Source organism: Xenopus laevis, chromosome 8L (genome assembly GCF_017654675.1).
Source record: "Xenopus laevis strain J_2021 chromosome 8L, Xenopus_laevis_v10.1, whole genome shotgun sequence".
Classification (NCBI taxonomy): Eukaryota; Metazoa; Chordata; class Amphibia; order Anura; family Pipidae; genus Xenopus; species Xenopus laevis.
Genome location: NC_054385.1, coordinates 63,475,576 through 63,499,465, shown reverse-complemented (window position 1 = coordinate 63,499,465; position 23,890 = coordinate 63,475,576). Strand labels below are relative to the sequence as shown.

Sequence of the window (23,890 nt, the reverse complement as noted above, 5' to 3'; positions counted from 1 at the left end):
AGAATGCATTAAATGTGAACAAAACTTTGTTGAAAGCTTTTATCAACATGGCATGTTTGACTGAACACGTAGGGGGTGATTTACTTCGCTGGGATTCATGGATTAAAAAATTAATGTGGTTTGCAGAGGTCATAGCTTAACTTTGGATTTTTTTAAAGAAATTCGCCAAGTTTTAGGGGCAAAGAAACCCCCACAATAATGGCAAAAAAGAGAGTATGCAAATTTGGCAAAACTGTGTCAAAAGTTAATAAATCAGTCAAGTCACATGATTTTAAGGATTTGGATTTGGTTCCGGTGAATCCTGGCGAATTACCAAACGAATCCTGGATTCGGTGCATCCCTAGTTCTGACACGTACTAACACTTGCCATGTTCAGGTGTCCTCATCCAATGAAAGACCAGAACTTAAGGAGCACAGCGGTGCTGATTCTTCTGTTAAGAAGTGACTTTTGCTTTCACCGTTTAAAACATCCATATCATGGAGACCTTTTCTCACACCATATGCTTTACATAGTTAGTTAGTTAGTTAGTTACATAGCTAGTTAAATTGGGTTGAAAAAAGACAAAGTCCATCAAGTTCAACCCCTCCAAATGAAAACCCAGCATCCATACATACACCCCTCCCTACTTTTAATTAAATTCTATATACCCATACCTATACTAACTATAGAGCTTAGTATCACAATAGCCGTTTCATATCTTCAAGCCACTTCCCCAGAATCTAGTAACAGCTTCTGATATTATGTTTTTAATGGTGAAAAAAAAATTACTTTTAAACTGAAGAAGCAGTGCCTCCTGTTTCTCCGTAAATTCTGTGCTGGATATAAAGGTGACTTTGGGGTGTTTCTCTGTTAGCAGGAATATGCTATAGCAGATGAACAAACACAGGACATTGATTTGTGCACACACTGTGAATGTATATGCTGAATCATGATGTAATGAAATCTTATCAGGACATTCCTGTATCTGGTTAGATTTCTTCTCAGAAAAGTAATTGGAAGTCAGATGCCAGTGTTTCTGATCCTGCTGTTTCATTCTGTAACCCTTGTTTAATTGTCCCCATTTGATAGGATATTAAAATGTACAGAGTAACTTGATAATGTTGTATAAGTCATGACGATGAGGGTGATGATTGGCCATGAATGCTAAAGGAAAATAGTCCTAACAATATTCCCAAACAATGTTTAATATGTTTTAATGGGGTTAATTCACCTTCACTTTTTTCAGTTCAGTTGTTTTCAGATTATTTACCGGAAATATAGACTTTATGTCCGTTTATTTGACCATTTTTCCAAAATTTAAGTTTACAGTTTACAGGGGGGGGGGGGGTTCATCTTTACTTTAACTTTTATTATGGTATTCTATTTTAAGCACATTTTTAATTGGTCTTAATTTTTTTTTATAGTTTTTGAATTTTTTTGCCTATTGCTTCTGACTCTTTCCAGCTTTCAAATGGCGGTCACTGATCTCATCTATAAAACAGATGCTATGTAAGGCTATAAATGAATTGTTTCCGCTACTTTTTATTACTCATCTTTCTATTCAGACCCTCTTCTATTCCAGTTTCCTTTTCGAATCAAAGCATGTTTGCTACGTTAATTTGGACCCAGCAACCACATTACTCTAAACTGCAAACTGGAGAGCTTCTGAATAATTGGCCAAATAACTAAAAAAAAACAAGTAGTAAAAAATTAAATCCAATTGCAAAATGTCACAAAATATCACTCTCTACATCATACGAAAAGTTAAACTTGAAAGTGAACATCTTCTTTAATATTTCTCTTTTGTGTTTCAGTCTGGCAGCTCAATCATCCAGGTGCAGATTTTGATCTGTTACAATTTGCTATATTAGCTGATACATCTGAAAAATATTAGCAATTATTGTATCAATTTAGCTGTCTTTACTGAAACACGGATTCTGTTCAGCAGGGCCAAAGATAAGAAATGTATGAACTAATGTATCAATTTAGAATCGTTTATAGCAGGGGCCCCCAACCGCCAGGCCGTGCCCCAGAACCAGACACTCCTGAACTGGGTAACCGAGCCCAGCTAGGGTTGCCACCTTTTCTGAAAACTTTAGGCTGAAAACTTGACCATTAGGCTGAAAAAAAAGGTAAGTTCTGAGTGAAATGGGGGCAGGCCGAGGGCTTTTTTTAAGGGTATTACAAATTTACATTACAAACTACATTAAATTTGTAATACCGGCCCCAGCCTTGGCAGGTGTTTTACCGGCTAGGCTGGTAAAATACCGGGCAGGTGGCAACCCTAAGCCCAGCCCACAATAAACTAGGTGCGCCGAATTGGACGCGGCGCGTGCAAACTTACCACTGGACCCCCCCGACCCCACCTCCGACCCCACCCCTGGTCCTTGCAAAAAATGTTGCTTTTGCACCGGTTCCCCGTCCAAAAAAGGTTGGGGACCGCTTGTTTACAGAGTCAGTGACTCCGCCCCGAGCTGCTTTAGAAAGACATATGAAGGGAAAAAATAAACTTTAACTTTAAACTCCAATATTAGAAAAATGGTCACAAATAGAAAATAGAAAGTAATTTAATTGAAAAGTTTTTATTTCTGGTGAACTATCTGAAAAAAACTGAACTGAAAAAAAGTTCATAGATCTATGCATAGATCCTTATATAGCTATGTAGCATTACTGGCTATTTTAATGGGTCCAGGTTGTAACAAAAGTATCTGAATCTGAAGGGAGTTTGGTGAGTATGTGAGAGTGAGGAAGGGGTGGATTGGAGGAGGGATGGGGTGGTTTGGAGGAGGGATGGGGTGGTTTGGAGGCGGGCTGGGGTGGATTAACTGCTTATTCAAATTTACCAATAAATACATTTATTGTAAATTTGTAAAACTGGCCCCAGCCTTAGTTATTACAGTATGTTAGCAAAGAGGCCAGTAAAATACTGCATTCTAGATCATAGATCATATACTTGTATATATTATTTTTACACTTTTACATTGAATCTAGCTTTTTTTGTATTAAAATTTATTGTCTAATGTTTTTATTGCATATGTTGTTGTATTTTAGCTATTCTTATTGCATTTTCAGTTTCATATTGCTTTTGATTGCTTGGTTGTGCCCATAAATTATTCATCGCATAGCAAGAATTATTGATCTGGGTTTGAATTCATTGCATTCTGCTTGTTCTTGATTACTAGTTTTTTCCCAGTAACATGTTGTGTAATATTTTTTTTTTTTTGGGGCCTCTACATGCTGCATACTTTTGCATATTGGGTATCAAAATGTCTTTGCAAGTAAGGTTGTCTGGGAGATAAGATGCCGTAAAGTTATATAAGGTTCTTGGTTGAAAAATCAATAAATGTTCATCAAGTTTAAGGCTAATGTCAGAAGGGATGGAAATGTTTCCTGTTGAAAAACACAGGCAAAGACCTATCACAACCGGCCATACTTACCTATTTACGTCAGCCTCACCCTCCTAAAATGATCTCATATGTATACACTAACCTCCTGCTTATAATACCTCCCCCATTTGGGAGAGCATATGACACGTGGAAAATAGATTTGCCATCCCTTACTATCGACCAATGGGAGGAAGGGACAGGGCACTTATATATCTTTTTGATCTCAGCCAGAGATAGGTTAATCCAGCACAAGTTTCTATTACTTACCTACCTTACTCCTAACAGACTAGCTCGAATGGGTAGGTTGGCGGAGCCACGATGCCCAAGATGTCGTATAATGGATGGTTCTTTCTGGCACATGGTATGGACCTGTCCGACAATAGTAGCCTACTGGAAGGAAGTGTGTGTATATATTTCAGAAGTCCTAGAGGTGCCTAACGTATATAGCCCTGAAAGCTGCCTGTTAGGGATAGTAGAGGATCTACTGATAGCTGCCCATGTTAGACTAACTGTGAGGACATTACTATTCTATGCAAAAAAATGCTGGTGATGCACTGGGTCTCCCCAGACCCTCCTGTCAAGAAAGAGTGGATAAAATATGTTAATAACATGCTTCCGTTAATAAAACTCACTTATGAAGCTCGGGGGTGTCCGTGTAAATTTCAGAAGATGTGGGACTTGTGGTGTGATCTTCACTTAGGTGCTAAATGCATTGATGTACTGAAATTTACTGTACATTTGATTGTATGCTATTTATGATATGATGTTATTGTACCTTCTTTTCTTTGGCCTTCCCCTCCCTCCTTTTTGCTTTCTGTATCCCTAATTTTTTGAAATACAATAAAAAGGAAACCTGTTAAAAAAAACACAGGCTAAGAATCAGCCCCTTATCTTTTCTGCACCTGGATCCATTGCATCAGTCCATATGCAGGCACATTTGACAGATTTCTGCGCTGTAATGTAAACTCTATCATTTCAACACTGAAATCTGCTCTGTGTATGCCTGCACCAGGGCCAGCACAATAAAACCAGGTGCAGGCAAGGTAAGGGGCTGATTCTCAGCCTGTGTTTTTCAGCAGGCTATGTTTCAGCCCAGTGTGACATAAGCCTTACCCCTCAAAATAAACCCAAGTGCACATATGCAACACACATAAACAGAACTATATATAAACATATATATACTGTATATAGCGATACCTATACTAATCTAACTTTAGACCTATTTCTAAAATAAAATTTTTATATAATTTAATATAAGCTTTCATGCTGAAAGACAACATTTTCTAAAAATAATCAATTTTCCCCCTCTCATCCGTCTCTCCTCATTCACTCTTCATGTAAGAGTTTGGAGTCTGATTTTGAGGTAGGACTAATATATATTTTCAAGGTGGTGTCCCTAGCAGATGGGTTGGAGCTCTCTTACTGATTCCAGCACAAACACAATCTAACAAAATAACTGACTTTGGCACAAATCCTGCTTGCAGTATTTCTGGTGATTTTAAAAGTGAGCTCTAATACATCTTCTAGAAAAAAGGATGAAGTGTACATTTAATTTTCATCAGACTCCTAGGGGCAGATTTATCAAAGGTCGAGGTGAAGTTTCGAAGTGAAAAACGTCGAATTCCGAGCTATTTTTTGTGTACTTCGACTAGGGAATAGTCATACTTCGATTCGAATTTGAAAAAACCGAATTTTTTTTAAGTACTGTCTCTTTAAAACTTCAACTTCGACCATTCGCCACCTAAAAACTGCCGAAGTGCGATGTACGATCGTACGATTCGAAGAAGGCCGAATTTGGCCCACTTCGACCCCAAAAAACCTTTGACCTTCATTGGATTGGTCTTTTTGAATTCGAAGTTCGACGTTTTTTAACTTCGACCTTTGATAAATATGTCCCCTAGTGTCACAGATCCTTATATAGAAGTAGTATTTCGAAAAAACTAAAGGCATATTTAGAATGAAAGGAAAACTGTATATGGTGTTCCTAGGTGAACTAAAAAAGTTCCCCTTAGGAAATGCTCATTGAGCTGGCAAGAATTTATAATTGCACTTTTTTTATCCTTTATATTCAAAAATCTTTCCCTCCTTTTTTTTATTTTTTTTAAAAAAATACTGTTTTGTTCATAAAAGCAGGAAAAACAAACCGCTTGGTAATTTCTCCTCCACACCAGCATCTCGACCCCACGTCCCCTCAAGAGGCCAGACATCTAATTAAGAGATACAATACATCTAATAAAAATTAATGAATCTGGAGCACTAATATATACAGCTATGGGGTCAGTTATCTGGAAACCCATTATCCAGAAATACCCAAATTACGAAAAGGTCATCTTCCATAGACTCCATTTTATCCAAATAATCAATTTTTAAAATTGATTTCCTTTTTCCCTGTAATAACAAAACAGTACCTTGTACTTGATCTCAACTTAGATATGATTATTGTGTTTATTTAATGTTTACATGTAGTGGTGTAACAAGATGTGTTACTGGTCCCCACAGCAAATTATTTTTCAGACCCCCAAAATCTCTAGAGATTGATCTGTTTTACTAATATTTATTCAAATTGTTTATAAATTAGGGCCTCATGGGGCACCTTTATCTCCTGTGCCCCCCAGCAGCCACAGCTGCTTCCTCTGTAGCTACACCCATTTACATGATTTTCTACTAGACTTAAGGTATGAAAATCCAAACTACGGAAAGATCTGTTATCCGGAAAACCCTAGGCCTCGAGCATTCTGTTCCCATACCTGTAATTCTATTTATTACCAAGGCAACATCATACCTAGTCAGGCTACCATGAATATATAATTAAATAACATACAAATACTTCTCTCATTAAATAATAATTTTGTTCTATATTAGTCCATAAAAGAAACAATGGATGAATAAGTTCATGCATAGATTGTGAGTGAAGTTAAAATGGTTAAAAAATGCTAAGATGTTATGTAGTGCTGAGTCTACCATCCATTAGCAATTTCTGCACATCATATAAATTAATTATCTCTAACTATATACATATTCTTGTTGAAGCAGTAGACCATGAAATTCAGTCTTAAGTGGATAATTGATTATTTATTTGAGGTCTCCACATTTGTCAAGCACAGACTCCAAAGATATATGGTACTGAAGGGATTGTAAATCTATTAGAAGTGTCTCTAAAATGTTCCTGGTTAAAGCCACTAAAAAAAAATCTAAATGATCTTTGCTGCCGCCACTGTAACTCTGGCACACAAGGCAGCAATGGCAAAATATCTGTAGTTTTTTTTTTTATAAAGCCCACCATAGAGCAGGTTTCAGTTGAGCATATTTAAATGAAATGAAACAGGCATGCTATGAATACTTTGAACCACTTTACTTTCTAGGGGTGACTGAATCTTGCAAGGGTTCACTGGGAATTAGAAGTTGTGATGCTTCCAATAAATCAAAAAGCACAGGCCCCTGGAAAAAAACATTTTATTTATACATTTTATTTACTGGGGATGTCATTTGCCACCCCAATGAATGTGTGTATATTACAATATATATATATATATATATATATATATATATATATATATATATATATATATATTTATTCCAATTTGAGATTTTTATATGCAGATTCCTAATTCTGATATATTTTTAATAATAGGTAATGTGACCCTCCTTCATCCATACTTACTTTGGATACAGGACATCATGGGACATAAAGCACTGTAGAAAGTGAACAGGATTTGAAGTGTGGAAAATAAAGACAAAAAGTCAAAAGTGAGTTTATTTATAATTATTTATATTTATGGATGTTATAATTTGTACCCACATTAATCCTTGCATGCTAAGAGATCAATCAGATATGCAGTGGTTAGTACAGCCTTCTAGTAGTCAAAACTATCACTTGACAGAGCCTAGGTTTAAATTGTGCTGTATGCTTCTTTCTTTACAATATTGGTTTGTTCTGATCATTTCTCCATTCTTTCATTCTTCTTATGTGTTGTGAGTCCCCATTATCAAATATTTTTTATATTCCTTACATTTTTGCTCATGTTTGCATTTCCAGATGTGCAGCAGTATCACTCTTCTCTTTGCTTTATGGCTTACTCCAGTGTTTGGATCTAGCCAAAGTAACACAACAGGTATGTAAATAAAAGGGACAATGAAACACAGAGTTAACTTGCTGGAGAAAACAACACTGTAGCTTCAAGTATGGAGGTTAATGCTGTTCATATCATACTGTAGCTTCAGCCAACTAATGTCACTGAGAGCAAGTGATAACTTCCATCCATGGGTAGTTAAATATGATCGGCTCTTTGCAAACCAAGGATACAAAAATAACATTTGAGAGTGTGGCTGAGACGAACATAATGAATTGGATGAGAAATTAGCAAGAATGAAATTAAAAAAGTAAGGAGTATTAAGGGCCCATCCAAAAGGAAGTATAAGAGAAAACTTGTTAGCTAGTGGAAAGTAGAGTACAAGGAAAGAAGAGGGACAAAGTGAGAATAACAGGAGACTGGGGATGGTAGAGATGGCAGGGAATTTGAGAGGAGGCAAAAGTATGGAAATCTGAGAATAAGAATATGGAAGTAATAAAACAAAAATAGACATGAGGAAAAATAAGAACATGATACAGTAGGATGTAGGGTTAGAAGATAGCTGAGGCATTAGGATTGTAGGTCAAAAAAGAGGAGTCATTGAAAAAGATGTACTACATTTTTATATCTCTATAAGAGATAGTAAATGATTGAAGGCAGCTGAAGAGCAAGAAGCATGTGAGTAGCCTGCAATAAGGCAGAGAGGCCTAGGTTCGGGCAGATTTATTATTTATCAGCATTCATATTCTTTTTAATCAATGGAAGTGAGCATGAGAGAAGCTAATCCTGCCTGCTCATGAGTTGATCAGGATGCTTAAACAAACTGTGTTCCTTCTTTCGGGTAGCATCTAACTTTTTTTTTTTACTGTGACTGTTATAGGCTGCCATATCATACACCCACCTCGTGATGGAGGGATACGTTACCGAGGCCTGACTCTCTCTCAGGTTAAAGCAGTTGAGGTGCTTCCTGTGGATTATGAAATTGAATTTGTTTGCCGTGGGGAACTTGAGATTTCTGGTCCTAAAGTGAGAAAGTGTCAGCGGAATGGAACATGGACAGATATGGACAAGCCCAGTCGGTGTTGTAAGTATTTGACTTATAGTTATTTAAAGGAAAACTTTACCCCCAAAATGAATATTTGAGCAACAGATAGTTTTTATCATATTAAGTGGCATATTAAAGAATCTTACCAAACTGGTATATATATTTAAGTAAATATTGCCCTTTTACATCTCTTGCCTTGAACCACTATTTCGTGATGGTATGTGTGCTGCCTCAGAGATCACCTGACCAGAAATAATGCAATTCCAACTGTAACAGGAAGAAGTGTGGAAGCAAAAGACAGAATTCTGTCTGTTAATTGGCTCATGTGACCTAACGTTTGGTTTGTTTGTGTGCACCGTGAATCATACAATCCCAGGGGGCGGCCCTTATTTTTTAAAATGGCAATTGTCTATTAGGATTATCCAATGGCACATACTACTAATAAAGGATATTATTATGAAAATGTTTTATTTACACTGTCAGCTGTTTTATGCTCTATATATACATTTTATAGGGTCCTGCATTGTTTTGGGGATATAGTTTTTCTTTAAAGGTCATATACATCACTACAGTACATTCTACTTACTGTTCATATAATCACAGTCAAAACAGGCTATATCCAAGGGAAGGGAGGGCTTTATCATACTGAGGACTTCTTAATAAATGCTGGATGCTGGCTTTTAAACTGTGCACTAATAAGCCAGATGGCCCTTCTCCTCTTTAGCCCAGAGGACTTGGTGTCTGTGATTTCCAAAAAAAAATTACATTTTCATTCACGAGACCACAGGGAAGTTTCCCGCTTCATCTTAGTCCATTTTATTCTCTTGGGCCTAGAGAAGTGGCAGTGTTTCTTAATCATATTTATATGATTTCTTCTTTGCATGGTACAGCATGCACATTTGTGGATGCAGAGACAAACTGTATTCACAGAATCCATGCAGTGATTTCCACTACAGAATTTTTAATACAACGCCACCTGAGGGTCCAAAGATCATGGCCATCCAATACATAGTACTGTTTTCTGGTGCCACTCTAGGCATGCCCATCAGTACATGCGCAGGCCTGGATTTCCTGCAAGTGTGCCCCCTAGGCTGCTCAGTCCTAGTGCCGCCCACCTCACACACGCAAGCTGCATGCGCACATGTGCCAGAGCTCCTTAGAATGTGGCTGGGCAGAATGCCACCCTAAAATTTTGCCACCCTAGGCACAGGCCTTTGTGACCTCGCCAAAAATCTAGGCCTGCACATGCGTATGACATAAATGAAAGTAACATCACATTGTAACGCTTTTGTAACTTTTAGGATGTAGAGAGTTATATTCTGAGACAATTTGCAATTGGTTTTCATTTTTTATTATTTGTGGTTTTTGAGTTATTTAGCTCTTTATTCAGCAGTTCTCCAGTTTCTCCAATTTCCCTTTTAGAAAACGGAAATTCGGCTCCGCTAGTGCAGAGAGCCTCATTGCACTAGCGATGTGGCCCACTTTGACCCACTCTGACGCTGAAGTTTTAAGAGTGGAGAGGGAGGTGGCAATGGGGCTGCTGCCTAAGGTTGCAGTAGCCCCAGGTTCACTCCTCTAAATAGGCCCCTTCCCACACAGTGTGTCACTGAGTGGTGTAACCCTTTACACAACTTTTACAGTCTTTTGTTGCCCCTGACAATTTTTTGGAAACATGTTACTGGCATCACATTCAAATCAAGCATACAATATTTAGAATTAAATATAGGGTTTAAATGTTATGCAGATCATCTCATTCTCTTTTTATTTACATTTTATACAGTGTACCAAGTCTTTTTTGCCCAAAATGACATACTTCACTCTCAGCATTCAGCATCGCCGGGCCTGAACCCCCAGTAGTTCTGCTTTTGCACAACATTTTATGTGAATCAGCAACAAAGAAGATGGGATTTACTGTAGGCAAAGAGGCTGAATATATAGCTTTGCTAGCATACTTCTGTTAAGCTTTAGTTGTCCATTAAGAGATGAAGGAATAATGATATCCCTGTTTCAGGGCTTTCTACAGTATCTAGTAGAATTAAGTCAAAGGCAACTGGACATTTAGGGGCAGACTTATCAAGGGTCAAATTGAAAATTTGAATTCTATTTTTTTTCACTTTTTTTATGGTCAAAACTGTCTAATTCGACTAGGGAATTATTCGAATTTGATTCGAGTTTTCTTTAAAAATTCAAATGAGATTTTCCGAGATTTATCATACTCTGGCCCTTTAGGAATTCAAAATCGATTATTCGCCACCTAAAACCTGCTGAATTGCTGTTTAAGTCAATGAGAGAGGTTTGCAGCCTTCCTGACATTCAAGTTTTTTTCAGAGAAATAGCTTGAATCGAGTTTGGTCGAATTTGATTTAAATTCAATTCGAATTTTCGTGTTGTTTCAATGCATCCGAGTTTTATAAATTTGATTTTAATAACACATTTCAATTGGTCGAATTTCAAATTTATTGGAGTATAGGGGAGTTTTAAAAAACTCACATGAATCTGAAATTCGACCTTTGATAAATATGCCTCTTAAAGTTTTTTTAAGGTTTATTTTTTGTCCAGTTGCCTTTGACTTAATTCTACTAGATACTGTATATCATGACATGGATAAATGAGCAACTTCATAGACTTCAAGGCTTTCTATTTCTTCAACAAAATCATTTTTAACTTCCGATATTAGCTTGCTATGGAAAAAGCCATTTTTAACAATGCCAATATAGTATTCAATGTAGTATGCAATGTTGGTAGATGAAATCCCTTATCCACCAGCTCTGCTCTCCTCTTAATCCTGTTTTGACTATGCTTTTCTTGTGTTTGCACACAGTACCTTCCCTGCTGTCAGTGTGTTCATGTGTGAAAGTGATGCAGTACATAAACGTGACATCCCACACAGGGGCCTTGCACTGTACTTTCAGAAATGTTCATTTTTCTGCACTACATTTTTTCACGTGTGTCAGTTTTTGGTACATCTTTTAACTTGTGTCAGTTTCTGGTCATCTCCTCTGTTCCTCTTAGCGCTACTGCATTTCATCAAATGCTGTCTCTCATATTATACATTTCTCTTGCTGCTTCATACCTCTCACATTTAATCCCCGATTTCCTCTTTAACCACAGCATCTGAAATAATCTACTCACTTATGGACCAGTACCCTAACCATTATGAAACTGCATTTAATACTCTTGAGTCTGTGGCAGGGATCCCTTGCAGTTAAGCTTAATGTTTTATTGCTGGGTTTGTTTTAGCCTGTCTTTACTATAAAAAATGTACAGTCCTGTTTACAGGGGAGGAGGGTTAGATTTTTGTTTGGGTTGGCTACCACCAGATAGCTTTGCATTGGAGTAATTATAATTATATATAAACATATAGCAGTTTATGGACAGTCTAATCCTCCTTATCTTCTTATTCTCCACATATGACTACATATACAATTAGCACTATATTAAAGTACATACAGTACATATATAAACAGTTATACAGTTAAATGAGAAATAAGTCCACAAAACTAAGGGTCCAGTTTTAAGATGGCCATAAACATGCGGATACAGCCTTATATTGGACGAACGATCGTGCAGTGTAATCTCCTGACCTACCACTAACCATTCAGATAAAATAAAGTAGTAAAAAGAAACAATCGGACGACGTTCTGGCCATTAATTCACTGACAACAATCATACGAAAGTTATGTCCAACAAATAGAATTGACAATCACCCATTGATATAGTCAGATATTGTTAGCTGACAGAAATCTTCTAATCTGTCGACTAAACAGCCGATCACTATGGCACGAAATTTGACGGTCCAAAAATCTTACAAAATGAATATTATATATGCATCTATGACCAGCTTAAGACTGATCAAGCCTTTCAGGTGGAATATGCAAGCAGTTTATTATTTACCTGTATTTGTAAGGTAAGCACAGAAAAAATACAGGGAGTCTATTTGCTCTCTGTACTTCAATGGAACTTATCTTCGCAGCTAGAGCTGAGAGCTAGCAAGTTACCAGTGTTTCAAAAAGGGCCGGAACTGGGGGTATGGAAGAAGAGGCACCTGCCTAGGGGGGCCTCTTCTGCCAGGCACGTACCTGTAAAACCATCTTCTGTCTACCTCTAGTCCCTGTTCGCTGCCCTGTGTCCTGCTCTCCTCCCTCCCCTCTGTGGTTCTCTCCTCCTAGCAGATGCTCTTCCCTCCCGACACTCTCCTCTCTGTCCCCTTCCCTCCGACGCTCTCCCCTCCCATCCTACACTCTTACACCCCCTCCCCTGACTTCCCCTATGCTAATGAGTGTGCAGGTTGTGATCTGGCTCGCTTGTGATCTGACGCACTCACGTGAGATAAGACCGCAACTGAAAGTGAAACTAACTTGTTTAACCCCGTATAAGTCATTCTTTCAAGCAGAATTGTCTTCTTAGACAGTGTATATAATTGTATGGCAAATCTATTGGAGCAAAGTTGAAATATGGCTATAGGCAGAGGAGTCGAGAGTCAGTGGTGTATAACAGTGCTTTATTAGCAGAGTCATGCAGGCATTACACAACAGTAACTTTCACTTTTAAGCTATCAGAAAGTATGCACAGTATAAGTATGAGCACAGTGACATCTGCAGTCCATTTGCATAAACAACACAAGTGGTATCATAAATTTAGGAGTCAGATTTGAAGGCATTATGTATTGACTCCACAGACCTGCCGCTTGGGGAAAAATACCTCAACTAACAAGTTATTTTCCCCTGACTTCCTGAACTCATGCAGGTTTTACTTAATGGCTGTTCCAGCTAAAAAAGACAAATATAAGAAGTCCTCTGCACTCAACCCATTATCAATATATTTAAGACATTGAGACATATTGGGGGTAATGTAATAAAAGGTGCTAAGTTTGCCCAGGAGCAATCACTCATAGCAACCAATCAGCATGTAGAATTTACTGGTCACCTGTTTAAAAGCAAACATCTTATTGGTTGCTATGGGTTATTGCTCCTGGGCAAACTTAGTGCTTTTTATTTCATATGGAGGATAGTGCTTACAGCTACTAAAAATGCCTTATCCTTTAAACAAAACAAGGATTGTTTGTCCATATATTGTGTAAGCTGCAGGATTCACAACAGAAACTTTTCTTCTTTTTAAGGCAGTTTATTTACACACAGGGGTGACCATTTCAGGATACAAAACAAATCATAAAAATAAATCCTGCCCACTGAGCGCTACCTTCACACATGAAGAGTTCCCTTACTACACTGGGCCCCTTGTGGACTACCAGTAAGCAAACACACAAGTAGGGGTCAACCCTGTACTCACATTTCTTCTGGGGGATTGCTCAGCCTCCTGGCTTTTCTCAGTCAGACAGACTTGCTGTCACCTCTCTCTGCACCTTGCAGTGGCAAGTGGAACCCCAGCCCCTCTGGGAGTTCCTCACACATGCAGTATCCTTCCTGCTCTGTGCCCTCCTCTGAGAGAGACTCCCAACAGCCTCACTAGAACTAAATACCTTTCCACAGGACAGCCTTCTTGTGGAAGGTGAGCTCTAATTTGTGAGCTGGACTACTGGATCGGAGTACTTGGCTTGCCTGTTCTTTCCAGAATACTCCAGTCTCTGGCCACCAAAGCCTTTAAACAGAGAACCTATTCTCTGTTTATTAACACCATTCCTGGTGCCTACCTCTCCCACTATGGAGAACTTAAAGGGAAAACACATATTTTCCCACATTGTTTTGGTCACTCTACCACAATTGCAATATATTTAAGCTGTATCAGAGAAGGTGGGAAAACATACAGCAGGCAGAATAACTGCTAATAAGTTTTTATTTTATGTCCACACGACATGTTTCGGGCTGCAAAGGCCCTTTCTCAAGTGTGTACAGGTGAGTGAAAACAGAACATTTAACGGTCAACACCAGAATGCCACACCCCCCAATTCAAAAGTGAAAACATTTAACCCTTGCTGGTACTGTCTCTGCATGTCCATATGTGCAGTATATATGGAACCATATTGTGAGTCCAAAATAGAAATCCAAATTCCAAACAGGGCCCTCCGTGACAAGTGATCTAAAAAGAAATTCATATAATTGTACAAAACACAAAACAGAATCTGCTGAGGAACTGCTCCATTTTTGAGTCTACCTAAGCATTCAAATGTTGCACTTGATGCTATGCTGCCTATTCATATGAGATTAATATGTATATAATACACAAAAGCTATGAATATCTTGTAAATTATATCCTTATAAACGGTGAGTTCTGATGTCATCAGTTATAAACGGTGAGTTCTGATGTCATTTCTGTCACATGACTCACTGAAATTTGTGTATTATAATAAATAAAGTACCCCCAGTTGCAAAATATGAGGATATTAGAAGTAACCTCGGAGTTCCATGACCTGTATAAAAACACTCGGCCTTCGGCCTCGTGTTTTTATATGGTCATGAAGCCTTCGGCCTCGTGTTTTTATATGGTCATGCCTATAGGGGTCATAGTATTCATTCGTTTAATCCAATATGCTTCTCTCTGGGACAATATCGTTTTGGTATTTCCCCCTCTCCTAAGTTTATGTACCTTCTCCAGAACACACCATTTTAGTTGGTTCAGATTATGACATGAGTTAGAAAAATGTCTGGATACTGATGTATCCGTGGCCATACCTGGTTTAAAGTTTCTAATATTACCCCTGTGTTCCTTTATACGCTCTTTGACCGCTCTAGTGGTCTGTCCAATATACGCTTGTCCGCAAGGGCATTTCAACATTTATATTACGTAATTTGATTCACACGTGGCATAATCATTCAATTTGATTGGTGTTCCTTTTGTAGGATGTCCAACTGTATTCCCCTTAATAATGGAGGTGCAGCAAATACAATTTAGACACGGGAAGGTCCCTTTTTTTGGGTTACTTAGAAATAGACTTTGCTTTTTTTCAACTAAGCTGTCTGAGGGACATAGCTTATGCTTCAGGGACCGACCTCGAGTAGGGGGAATTGCAAATAAGTGTCCAAATTTTTTATCATGCTGTAGAATGGGCCAATATTGTTTAATGATGTGCGCTATGTTTCTGCTTTGTTTGCCAAATTTTGATACAAATGGAATTCTATTTGGCTTATCCTTACTGCAGTTTTTATTTTTTAGTAATTTAGTTCTGTCTAATCTGCTTACTTCCTGGATAATAAGTGTTAACTCACTCTTTTTGTACCCCCTATTTAGGAATTTCTTGGTTAAAGAGGCTTCGGCTGACTGGAACTGTTCTATGTTGGATGATATGCGTTTTGCCCTAATGTACTGACCCTTTGGTATGGCTTTTATAGTCCTTGGGTTATTGAAACTATCAGGCTTGAGTAGCGTGTTACGGTCTGTGGGCTTTGAAAACATTGTAGTCGTTATTGTTGTTAATACTTATTTTTACGTCCAGGAAATTAATCGATGTAGCAGAAATTTCACTGGTGAATTTGATGGTATGGTGTTTTTCATTTGCCATCTCCATCATTTTTGGAATTCGGATACTGATCCCTTCCATATGACGAGTATATCATCCACATATCTCCAATATCTCCAATAAATGGAGCAGTTCCTCAGCAGATTCTGTTTTGTGTTTTGTACAATTATATGAATTTCTTTTTAGATCATTTGTCACGGAGGGGCCCGTTTGGAATTTGGATTTCTATTTTGGACTCACAATATGGTTCCATATATACTGCACATATGGACATGCAGAGACAGTACCAGCAAGGGTTAAATGTTTTCACTTTTGAATTGGGGTGTGTGGCATCTGGTGTTGACCTTTAAATGTTCTGTTTTCACTCACCTGTACACACTTGAGAAAGGGCCTTTGCAGCCTGAAACATGTCGTGTGGACATAAAATAAAAACTTATTAGCAGTTATTCTGCCTGCTGTATGTTTTCCTACCTTCTCTGATATCAGGACGGAGTATGCAGGGGAATTACATACTAAGAGCCTTCTAATCAAAGATTAACAACTGACGGTGTGCACCTTCCATTGAATATATTTAAGATGGCCAACTACGTCAAAGTCATCCCATATCTGGCCAGTCCTACTCTCAATTTTCATCTGATTCATTAGGAATTCTATTGCTTCATTATACATTTTACGAAGGGACTAAGGTTTACCTGCAACTTACTTGCTGCTTTCAAAGTAAAACTCCCAAACTTGGTTGCCCTGTTATTAGCCACCAGTGGGACCTGACTATAGCTGGGAAGGGTGGGGCTACAACATGGAGCTGGCCACTGCTCCTGTATAAACTAAACCAAACAAAGGAAAGCTGTGCTCACCACTAATTTTTAATATTCCAGCCAAAAGACTTTAGCAGTCTTAAATAGGCCCCCCGGTCTAAAATATGAGTGTTTCTCTCCATATATGTGTAGTCCGTATAAAGTTACCAGTAGAGACGTTGGGTTTGGATGCCAGGCTCCAAATCTACAGCCAGAGGTAGTGGATTAAACTATAACAGCAAAATACAAAAAAAGAGAGGTCACTTAAATTCCAACGTAATGGTTCAATAAAGTAAAATCAAATATTACATGTCCATAAAACGCCTAATGCGTTTCGTTCTATAAGGCACTTAGTCATAAACTGTCTGTTTTTGCTGTTATGGGTTAATCCACAAAACTAAGTCCACAAAAAGTATAAGCTTTGTTTGTCCAATAATCTCCTTATATACTTCTAAAATCATTTTGTTATTGTTGAGCCAAAGGGTGTTGTTTCAAAGTGCTACATTAGCAGTCCTGCTGTGTCTAAGGCCAAATGCACATGGAGTGTTGGCTCCACTGCTCTCAGCCTGCATATTTTTTTCAGGCAGAGAGAAGTGGATCTGCTCTGTGGATCTGCTCTGTGTCCCAGCTTCATACAAATGAAGTGCTTCCACTTGCATGCAGTCTCATGCAGGGCCGCCATTAGAAATCACGGGGCCCCGTACCACAAAATGTTCAGGGCCCCCTGGGCCCCTCCCCCCAAGCCCCATCCCAGACCCCACTCCACACTACAGTTCAAAGACCATTTAGACATCAGTGCTAAAAAAGGTAACCCCCCCCACACACGTTATAAAATGCTATTGATGGTCAGGCCCCCTTATAAGTTAAAAAAAACTGTAGTGTCAGGGCCCCCATAAATTTTTTGATTGATCAGGGCCCCCCCTGCAAGTAAACAAAAATTGATGGCCTGCCCCCCCCCCACAAGTTATAAAAAGCCATTGATTGATCAGGGGCCCCCTGCAAATAAAAAAAAATTGGCCAGATCCCCCCAAATTTTAAAAAAAATTGCTTGCCAGGGTTTAGTGTCTAAGGGGGGGACCATCCCTTCCCGCCATGCTTCACTTACTTGATTAGCCGGGCCCCCCTGCTTTCAACGATTCGGCCGGGCAGAAGGATTCGGCCGAATCGAATCCTGCTGAAAAAGGCCGAATCCTGGATTCGGTGCATCCCTAATGGCCAGGTCCCCCTTAGACAAAAAATCCTGCGGGCCCGGGACAACTGTCCCCCCTGTGACCCCCTGATGGCGGCCCTGGTCTCACGCAACGGAGCGGAGCAGAGGTTGGCTTGAAAACACCTGCTTTTGTGTATTTGGACCGACCTCCGCTCTGCCTCATGTGACGAATCCACTGCTCTCAGCTTGAAAAAAGTATGCAGACTGAGAGGAGCGTGTGCCCTTTACCTAATACAAATCTGGAGGATGCTTGATCTTCACTGTGGCAGTGTAAAGCAACCCAACTGAATAATGCCCTCATTAGACAATTGAAGAATAAAATGTTGGGCTTTCTGAAGACCTTAAAGGAAACAATTACTACACTATTATTCGTTTGTGTATTATCTTTTTCCACTAGTAATTTCTTCTCTGCAATTGTTAATGTTTCTAAAATCTGAAAGGTGAAAAATAGTGTATGCCTCTCCATTACTTTGTTTATTTTTACAGAAACTGCAGATGTCCCTGTTCTTCTACCATGTATTCATACATTGCTAATTGTGGTGTTCATGCAAATGGCCTGTAGATGTCACTGTGCTCATACTTATACTGTGCATACTTCCTGGTAGCTTGAAAGTGAAATTGAAAGTTACTGTTGTATAATGTCTGCCTGAGTCTCTGCTAATAAAGCACTGTTATGAGTTTGAATCCTTTCTGAAAGAGAGGAATATTGTGCATAGGAAATCTTCAGTGTATTACCCACAAGCAAATGCAGAAATCGAGCGATTCAACAGAAGTCTGAAAGAAGCACTACAGACAGCAAATCTTACTGGGAAATCTTGGAAAGTATTTACAACTGAGTTCCTACATAACTACAGAGCAACGTGTCAAGCAACATCTCAAGCATCTCCAGCTGAATTACTACATGGCAGACAGATGTGCACTAAGTTACATGTTGCAGACATCAAACTTCCACAAAATACCGTGCCTACAAAATCATCATCTACTGCTGACATTGTGAAATGGCAACAAGCGAAATGCAAAGCTTATACTGATTGAAAACGTGGTGCAAGAGAAGTGCACTTTCAGCCTGGATCTTTAGTCAGAATTAAGAAACCAGGAATACTGAAACAAGGACAATCTAAATTTACTACACCACTTGAAGTGAGACGCCAGCGAGGACCATACACATATGAACTGTCTGATGGACGCAAATGGAATGCAAGTCATCTTGCTCCTGTTAGATATGACTTTGGAGAAGCTCCATTTGATGAAGGACATTTTCCTACTGATGTCAACTGCAATAGGCCTGAAGAATGCGAACCTATAAGGTGTACTGAGAGAATCAGAAAACTGCCTGCATGGACCAAGGACTATGTTATGTGAATAATGTATATTATTGCTTTAAGATGCATTGTTGTTGTGTATTACATTTGCCCAAATGCTTTCCTATTATAGGGGGAATATGTGGTGTTCATGCAAATGGCCTGTAGATGTCACTGTGCTCAGTGCTGTAGATGCTACTGTGCATACTGTCTGATAGCTTAAAAGTGAAAGTTACTGTTGTATAATGGCTGCAAGAGTCTGCTAATAAAGCACTGTTATACTCTACTCATCCTCGGCTACCTAAAACATAACACTAATACTAATTCGGTTTGTATTTTCTTAGTGGAAAAAGAATCAATGGATAGTGGCAAACTCTAATTATTACTTGCAGCTTGCTTCCCGTAATCCAGTTTTCTTATAATTTTCTCTCTTGTTTTAGTACATACTTGTTCTCGTATGCACTTGAAGCTGGAGAATGGGCGAGCCGATGTGAGAGAGATGGGCCGTGTGCCAATGGAGGGAACAAGTGTTCAGTTTGCGTGTGATCCAGGTTTCCTACTTGTTGGTTCCAGTCACAGTTTGTGCACCAAGTCTGGGAAATGGGACCATCCAAAACCAATATGCCAAGGTGAGAACTGGGTATAAGAAATAAAAATTAGATGGCATAGAACAGAGTGATATGTTTCTTTTTTTGTATTTGTGAGAAATAAATGCTAAGTTATTTAAACTGTGGGAAAGAGCAACCCATCAGAAGAGAAGCACTGTCCAAAACAATGGAGGGGTGGGACATCACACTAGAACAAGAAGCAGCAGATTTGTACTGCAGCTTCTGTGTGAGGGAGATAAGAAGGATGACATTGAAACAGGTATGGATTTTATGAAAAGGTTTAATTTTTTTTAAAATGGTTACTGAATGGGAGAGGGACAAAACAAGAGAAAAGCCAAAACATGAATTGATGTAAACCTAATTAGAGTGGTCCTCTAAAGACTTTTGCAGTTTACATGAATATTCTGTTTTGGCGGTTTCTAAAATATGAGCAGTTTTAGACAAATACCAGCTCAACAGCTCCTTGAAGGTCACAATGTCAGTGACCCTAGCTGTGCATTCACTTTCACGTAAGCATAATTTTACCTCCTTATAGTCCCCTGCTAAGGCCTCACCTTTAGTATGCAGTGCAATGTTGGGCTGGAAAAGTGCAGGGACTTGCAACTAAAGTAGTAAGTGGAATGGAAAAACTAAAGATGGTTAAGGTTGGGGTTGTTTTCACTGGCAAAAGGGTGCCTGCAAGGACCAAGATTCTTCTTTACAAGTTTTGTTAGCATAGCTGGTTCTTCACGGTAAGGACAGTGAAGTTGTGGAATACCCTGCCAAGCTTCAAACTATAGCAAATATTCCCTTCAGAATCTGTTTTGATTCACATAAGGTAATCGTGATCAGGACAAAGCAATAAATGTGACGGCAAAGTATCCTTCACCCTTTATCTCTACAAAATGACTCTGATATAAATATGCAATAAATTCCAACCAACACCCTAGAAGTGACATACATTTGCATCAGTGTAGAGAAATTAGTAATTTATTATTTTTTTACCAGTGGAGGGCACTCTTGTATATCTGTATAAATGAATAGATAGAACACAAGTAAATATCTCTGTATCACAGTTCTGTGTTCTTACCACCAGAGGTCAGAATTTTGTTTTAATAGCTACATTTGCTTTTATTTACCAGCAAATTTACTGCAATACCTAAGAATCATGGAAATTGGATTGTGACAACATATAAGAAAGGTGCAAATTACTTTTAAAAGGACTGTTCATCTTTAAATATAAATTAATTTAATTCCTCTTGGAACATACACAAATGCCAATAATTACATAGTTAAATCGTGTTGAAAAAAACACCAAAGTCCATAAAGTTCAACCTCTCCAAATGAAACCCAGCTTCCACACACACACACTCGCACTGACCTCCTCCACACACAAACACACACACACACACACACTGACATAAACTATAAACCATCCAAGCCATTAGCAGAATCAGCTATCACAACCTCACTGTCCTCATTGTGAAGAAAAACCTACGCTGCTTCAAATGAAAGTTATTTTCTTCTAGTCTGAAGGGGTGGCATCTGGTGTGGTGATCCTCTTTATGGGTAAAAAGGTCCCCTGCTATTTGTCTATAATGTCCTCTAATGTACTTAGAGTTGTCATGTCCCCTCGCAAGCATCTTTTTTTTCCATGTATGAGATACTTACACAATTACACCACACTTGATGATGGTGACATAGTTTGGATCCTAAGGGCCATTTGGGGCTGACTGTAACACAGAGACCATTGGCCCAGTCATTTTTAGTTGCCAATACACTCATTATGTTGGATCACTGTTTGGCAGCCTTATTTATATGCAGACCAGAAACTGACCAAATTGTGCATGAGGTAGATTAGTAATACTGTTCATACAAAGGCCAAAGAAGCCTGAAAGGGACACTTTAATGCTCCAGAATATATATTAACTTGCCTAGTCAATTAGGTTGTAATAAGAGAGTCATTGTAATGTAGGTAGAGATAAATCCTTTCACTGCCTCAGCCCTATAACCTATACATTATGACCTATACATTATTAATAAAGTGACACTGACACATATGCTTGTCATACATTATGGTTCTTTAGGACAAAGAAACAATAGATTATGGTTTTGTGTTATCTTTCAACTACTGCGAGTATTATCTGAACTGCTCATTAGTGCTACTTGTGTGTTCTAAACTATAAACTTGTGTTTACTACTCGACTGACTGAACAGAACAGAGTGTGAGTATTGTCAGAATGTGTGTTGATGAAGTATTTGAAGCTAAATTTTTATTTGAAGCTGCCTTTTTCTTAAGGGGATACTGATACAAAAACATTTTTGTACATCTATTATAAAATTCTCTTTCACTGCTATTTATAACATTGCCATAAAAGTATTTGTCTGGTGCTTTTACATTACCTATCTGACCCCATGTTGCTTTATGAGGGGCTGCCGTATTTGTGCAGCAGTAGTCCGTTAGCATTAGAAACTGTTACTGACAGGTTGAGAAGGGACAGTCAGGTTGGCAAAACAGTCAGTTACAAAAGCAGCCCAATCAGCAAAAAATTATAAACATGACTAATAGTTAACTTTTAGGGTGTTAATTATTAAACCTCAAATTTTTCTGGTCAGGCTTTTTGGGGCAAAATGCAAATTTTTCAAAGAAAAAACTAAATTTTTTTAGATTTATTATACCCCAATACTGCGAAACATCCACATCTGAAAATCCGCCATCTCAGACCTGTCAAGGTCCTGTATAAGTCAATGGGAGAGGCAACTATCCCAATTTGAAGTTATCATGGTCTACGCTGGGTTTAGCTCAAAAATCCAACCTTTTCAGGGTTTTTGGGCAAAAACTCGAAAAAATCAAGTGATTCGTTTTTTTTTCTTTACATTAACTTTTAGTATGTTATAGAATTACCAATTCTAAGCAGCTTTTCAATTGGTCTTCATTATTTATTTTTTATTCTTTCCAGCTTTAAAACGGGGGTCACAGACCCCACCTAAAACACAAATGCTCTGTAAGGCTACAAATGTCTTGTTATTGCTACTTTTTATTGCTCATCTTTCTATTTAGGCCCTCTCCTATTCATATTCCAGTCTTATTCAAATGCATCCATGGTTGCTATGGTAATTCGCACCCTAGCAACCAGATTGCTGAAATTGCAAACTGGAGAGCTGCTGAATAAAAAGCAAAATAACTCAAAAAACTGCAAATAATAAAAAATTCTTTAACAACCTGTGTAGCTGTATTGCCAAAGCATTTAACCCGCTGCAAAATTGAGGAGGAAACTGTAAGTTTCTTCAGGACCCGTAGTCTAAGTCTTGTTGGACCTCACTGTTCTTTTGATCATTTAAGAACAGTATCTTTTTCCCTGCTACTATCTTTCATTTGAGAAGAGATTCCCTACATAAGGCACTGGCACAAAAAGGAACTAAAAGGAATAGGAACTAAAGTATCTGTCCCTTGAGTCAGATTTCACAGTAGCTTGCAGCTGGCGAGTAATCACAACCTAATGAGATGACAGCCTGAATTCTCTCTGTACTGAAGTCTTTGTGTTAAAAAGCGTATCAAAATCACAAAGGCTTGAAACAATGAAGCTGATCCCCTGAAAAGAAAGGGCAACTAAGAGTTTTTGGCATGGTTACAGTTCTTGTTCCACAAAAGAGTTGGGTACCATCTGATAGGGTGCTGATGCCTAGTTCTGCAGCTATTTTAGTTTTCTTGGTCCTTAAAAGACAATTATACTCTCTGTTCTTTGTAGTTTTTTTTTAAGGAAGTGGGAAAATGTGCCCTTGTCCATGTGATTTTTTCCCTGCGTCATTTTGGGATTAAGATGATAGATACCGATTCTTTAATATTCCTTTATGTGCCTCAATTTGATGATTAATGTCCGATATATATACATATGTACATAATATCATCACTAAATCTTCTAAAATAAGAAATTAATGAATCACATTGGGACTGGGAATCACATTGGGACTGCTGAATTAAATTCCAATGATTTTTTTTTTAATATTAGTGTGAAGGATGAAAACCTCTTTCATATGAAATAAGATTGATGGAAATATATGTTTTATAAATATGGGTGTGCTGTAGATTATAAAATGGTATT

At 38.3% G+C, this 23,890-nt stretch overlaps 1 protein-coding gene across 4 annotated transcripts in view; it reads left to right on the top strand.

Moving 5' to 3' along the window:
- gabbr1.L (gamma-aminobutyric acid (GABA) B receptor, 1 L homeolog) overlaps positions 1–23,890 on the top strand; it is a 68,770-nt gene that overhangs the window by 4,840 nt on the left and 40,040 nt on the right. For all 4 annotated transcript variants that reach the window (XR_005963382.1, XM_018230112.2, XM_018230111.2 and 1 more), the window contains exons 2-5: positions 6,998–7,113; positions 7,403–7,478; positions 8,317–8,520; positions 19,641–19,829. Coding sequence is in view for 3 of the 4 variants with exons in the window: in XM_018230112.2 (XP_018085601.1) it covers positions 7,403–7,478; positions 8,317–8,520; positions 19,641–19,829 (469 nt within the window). In the remaining variant the exon portion in view is untranslated. The remainder of the gene's footprint in view (positions 1–6,997; positions 7,114–7,402; positions 7,479–8,316; positions 8,521–19,640; positions 19,830–23,890) is intronic.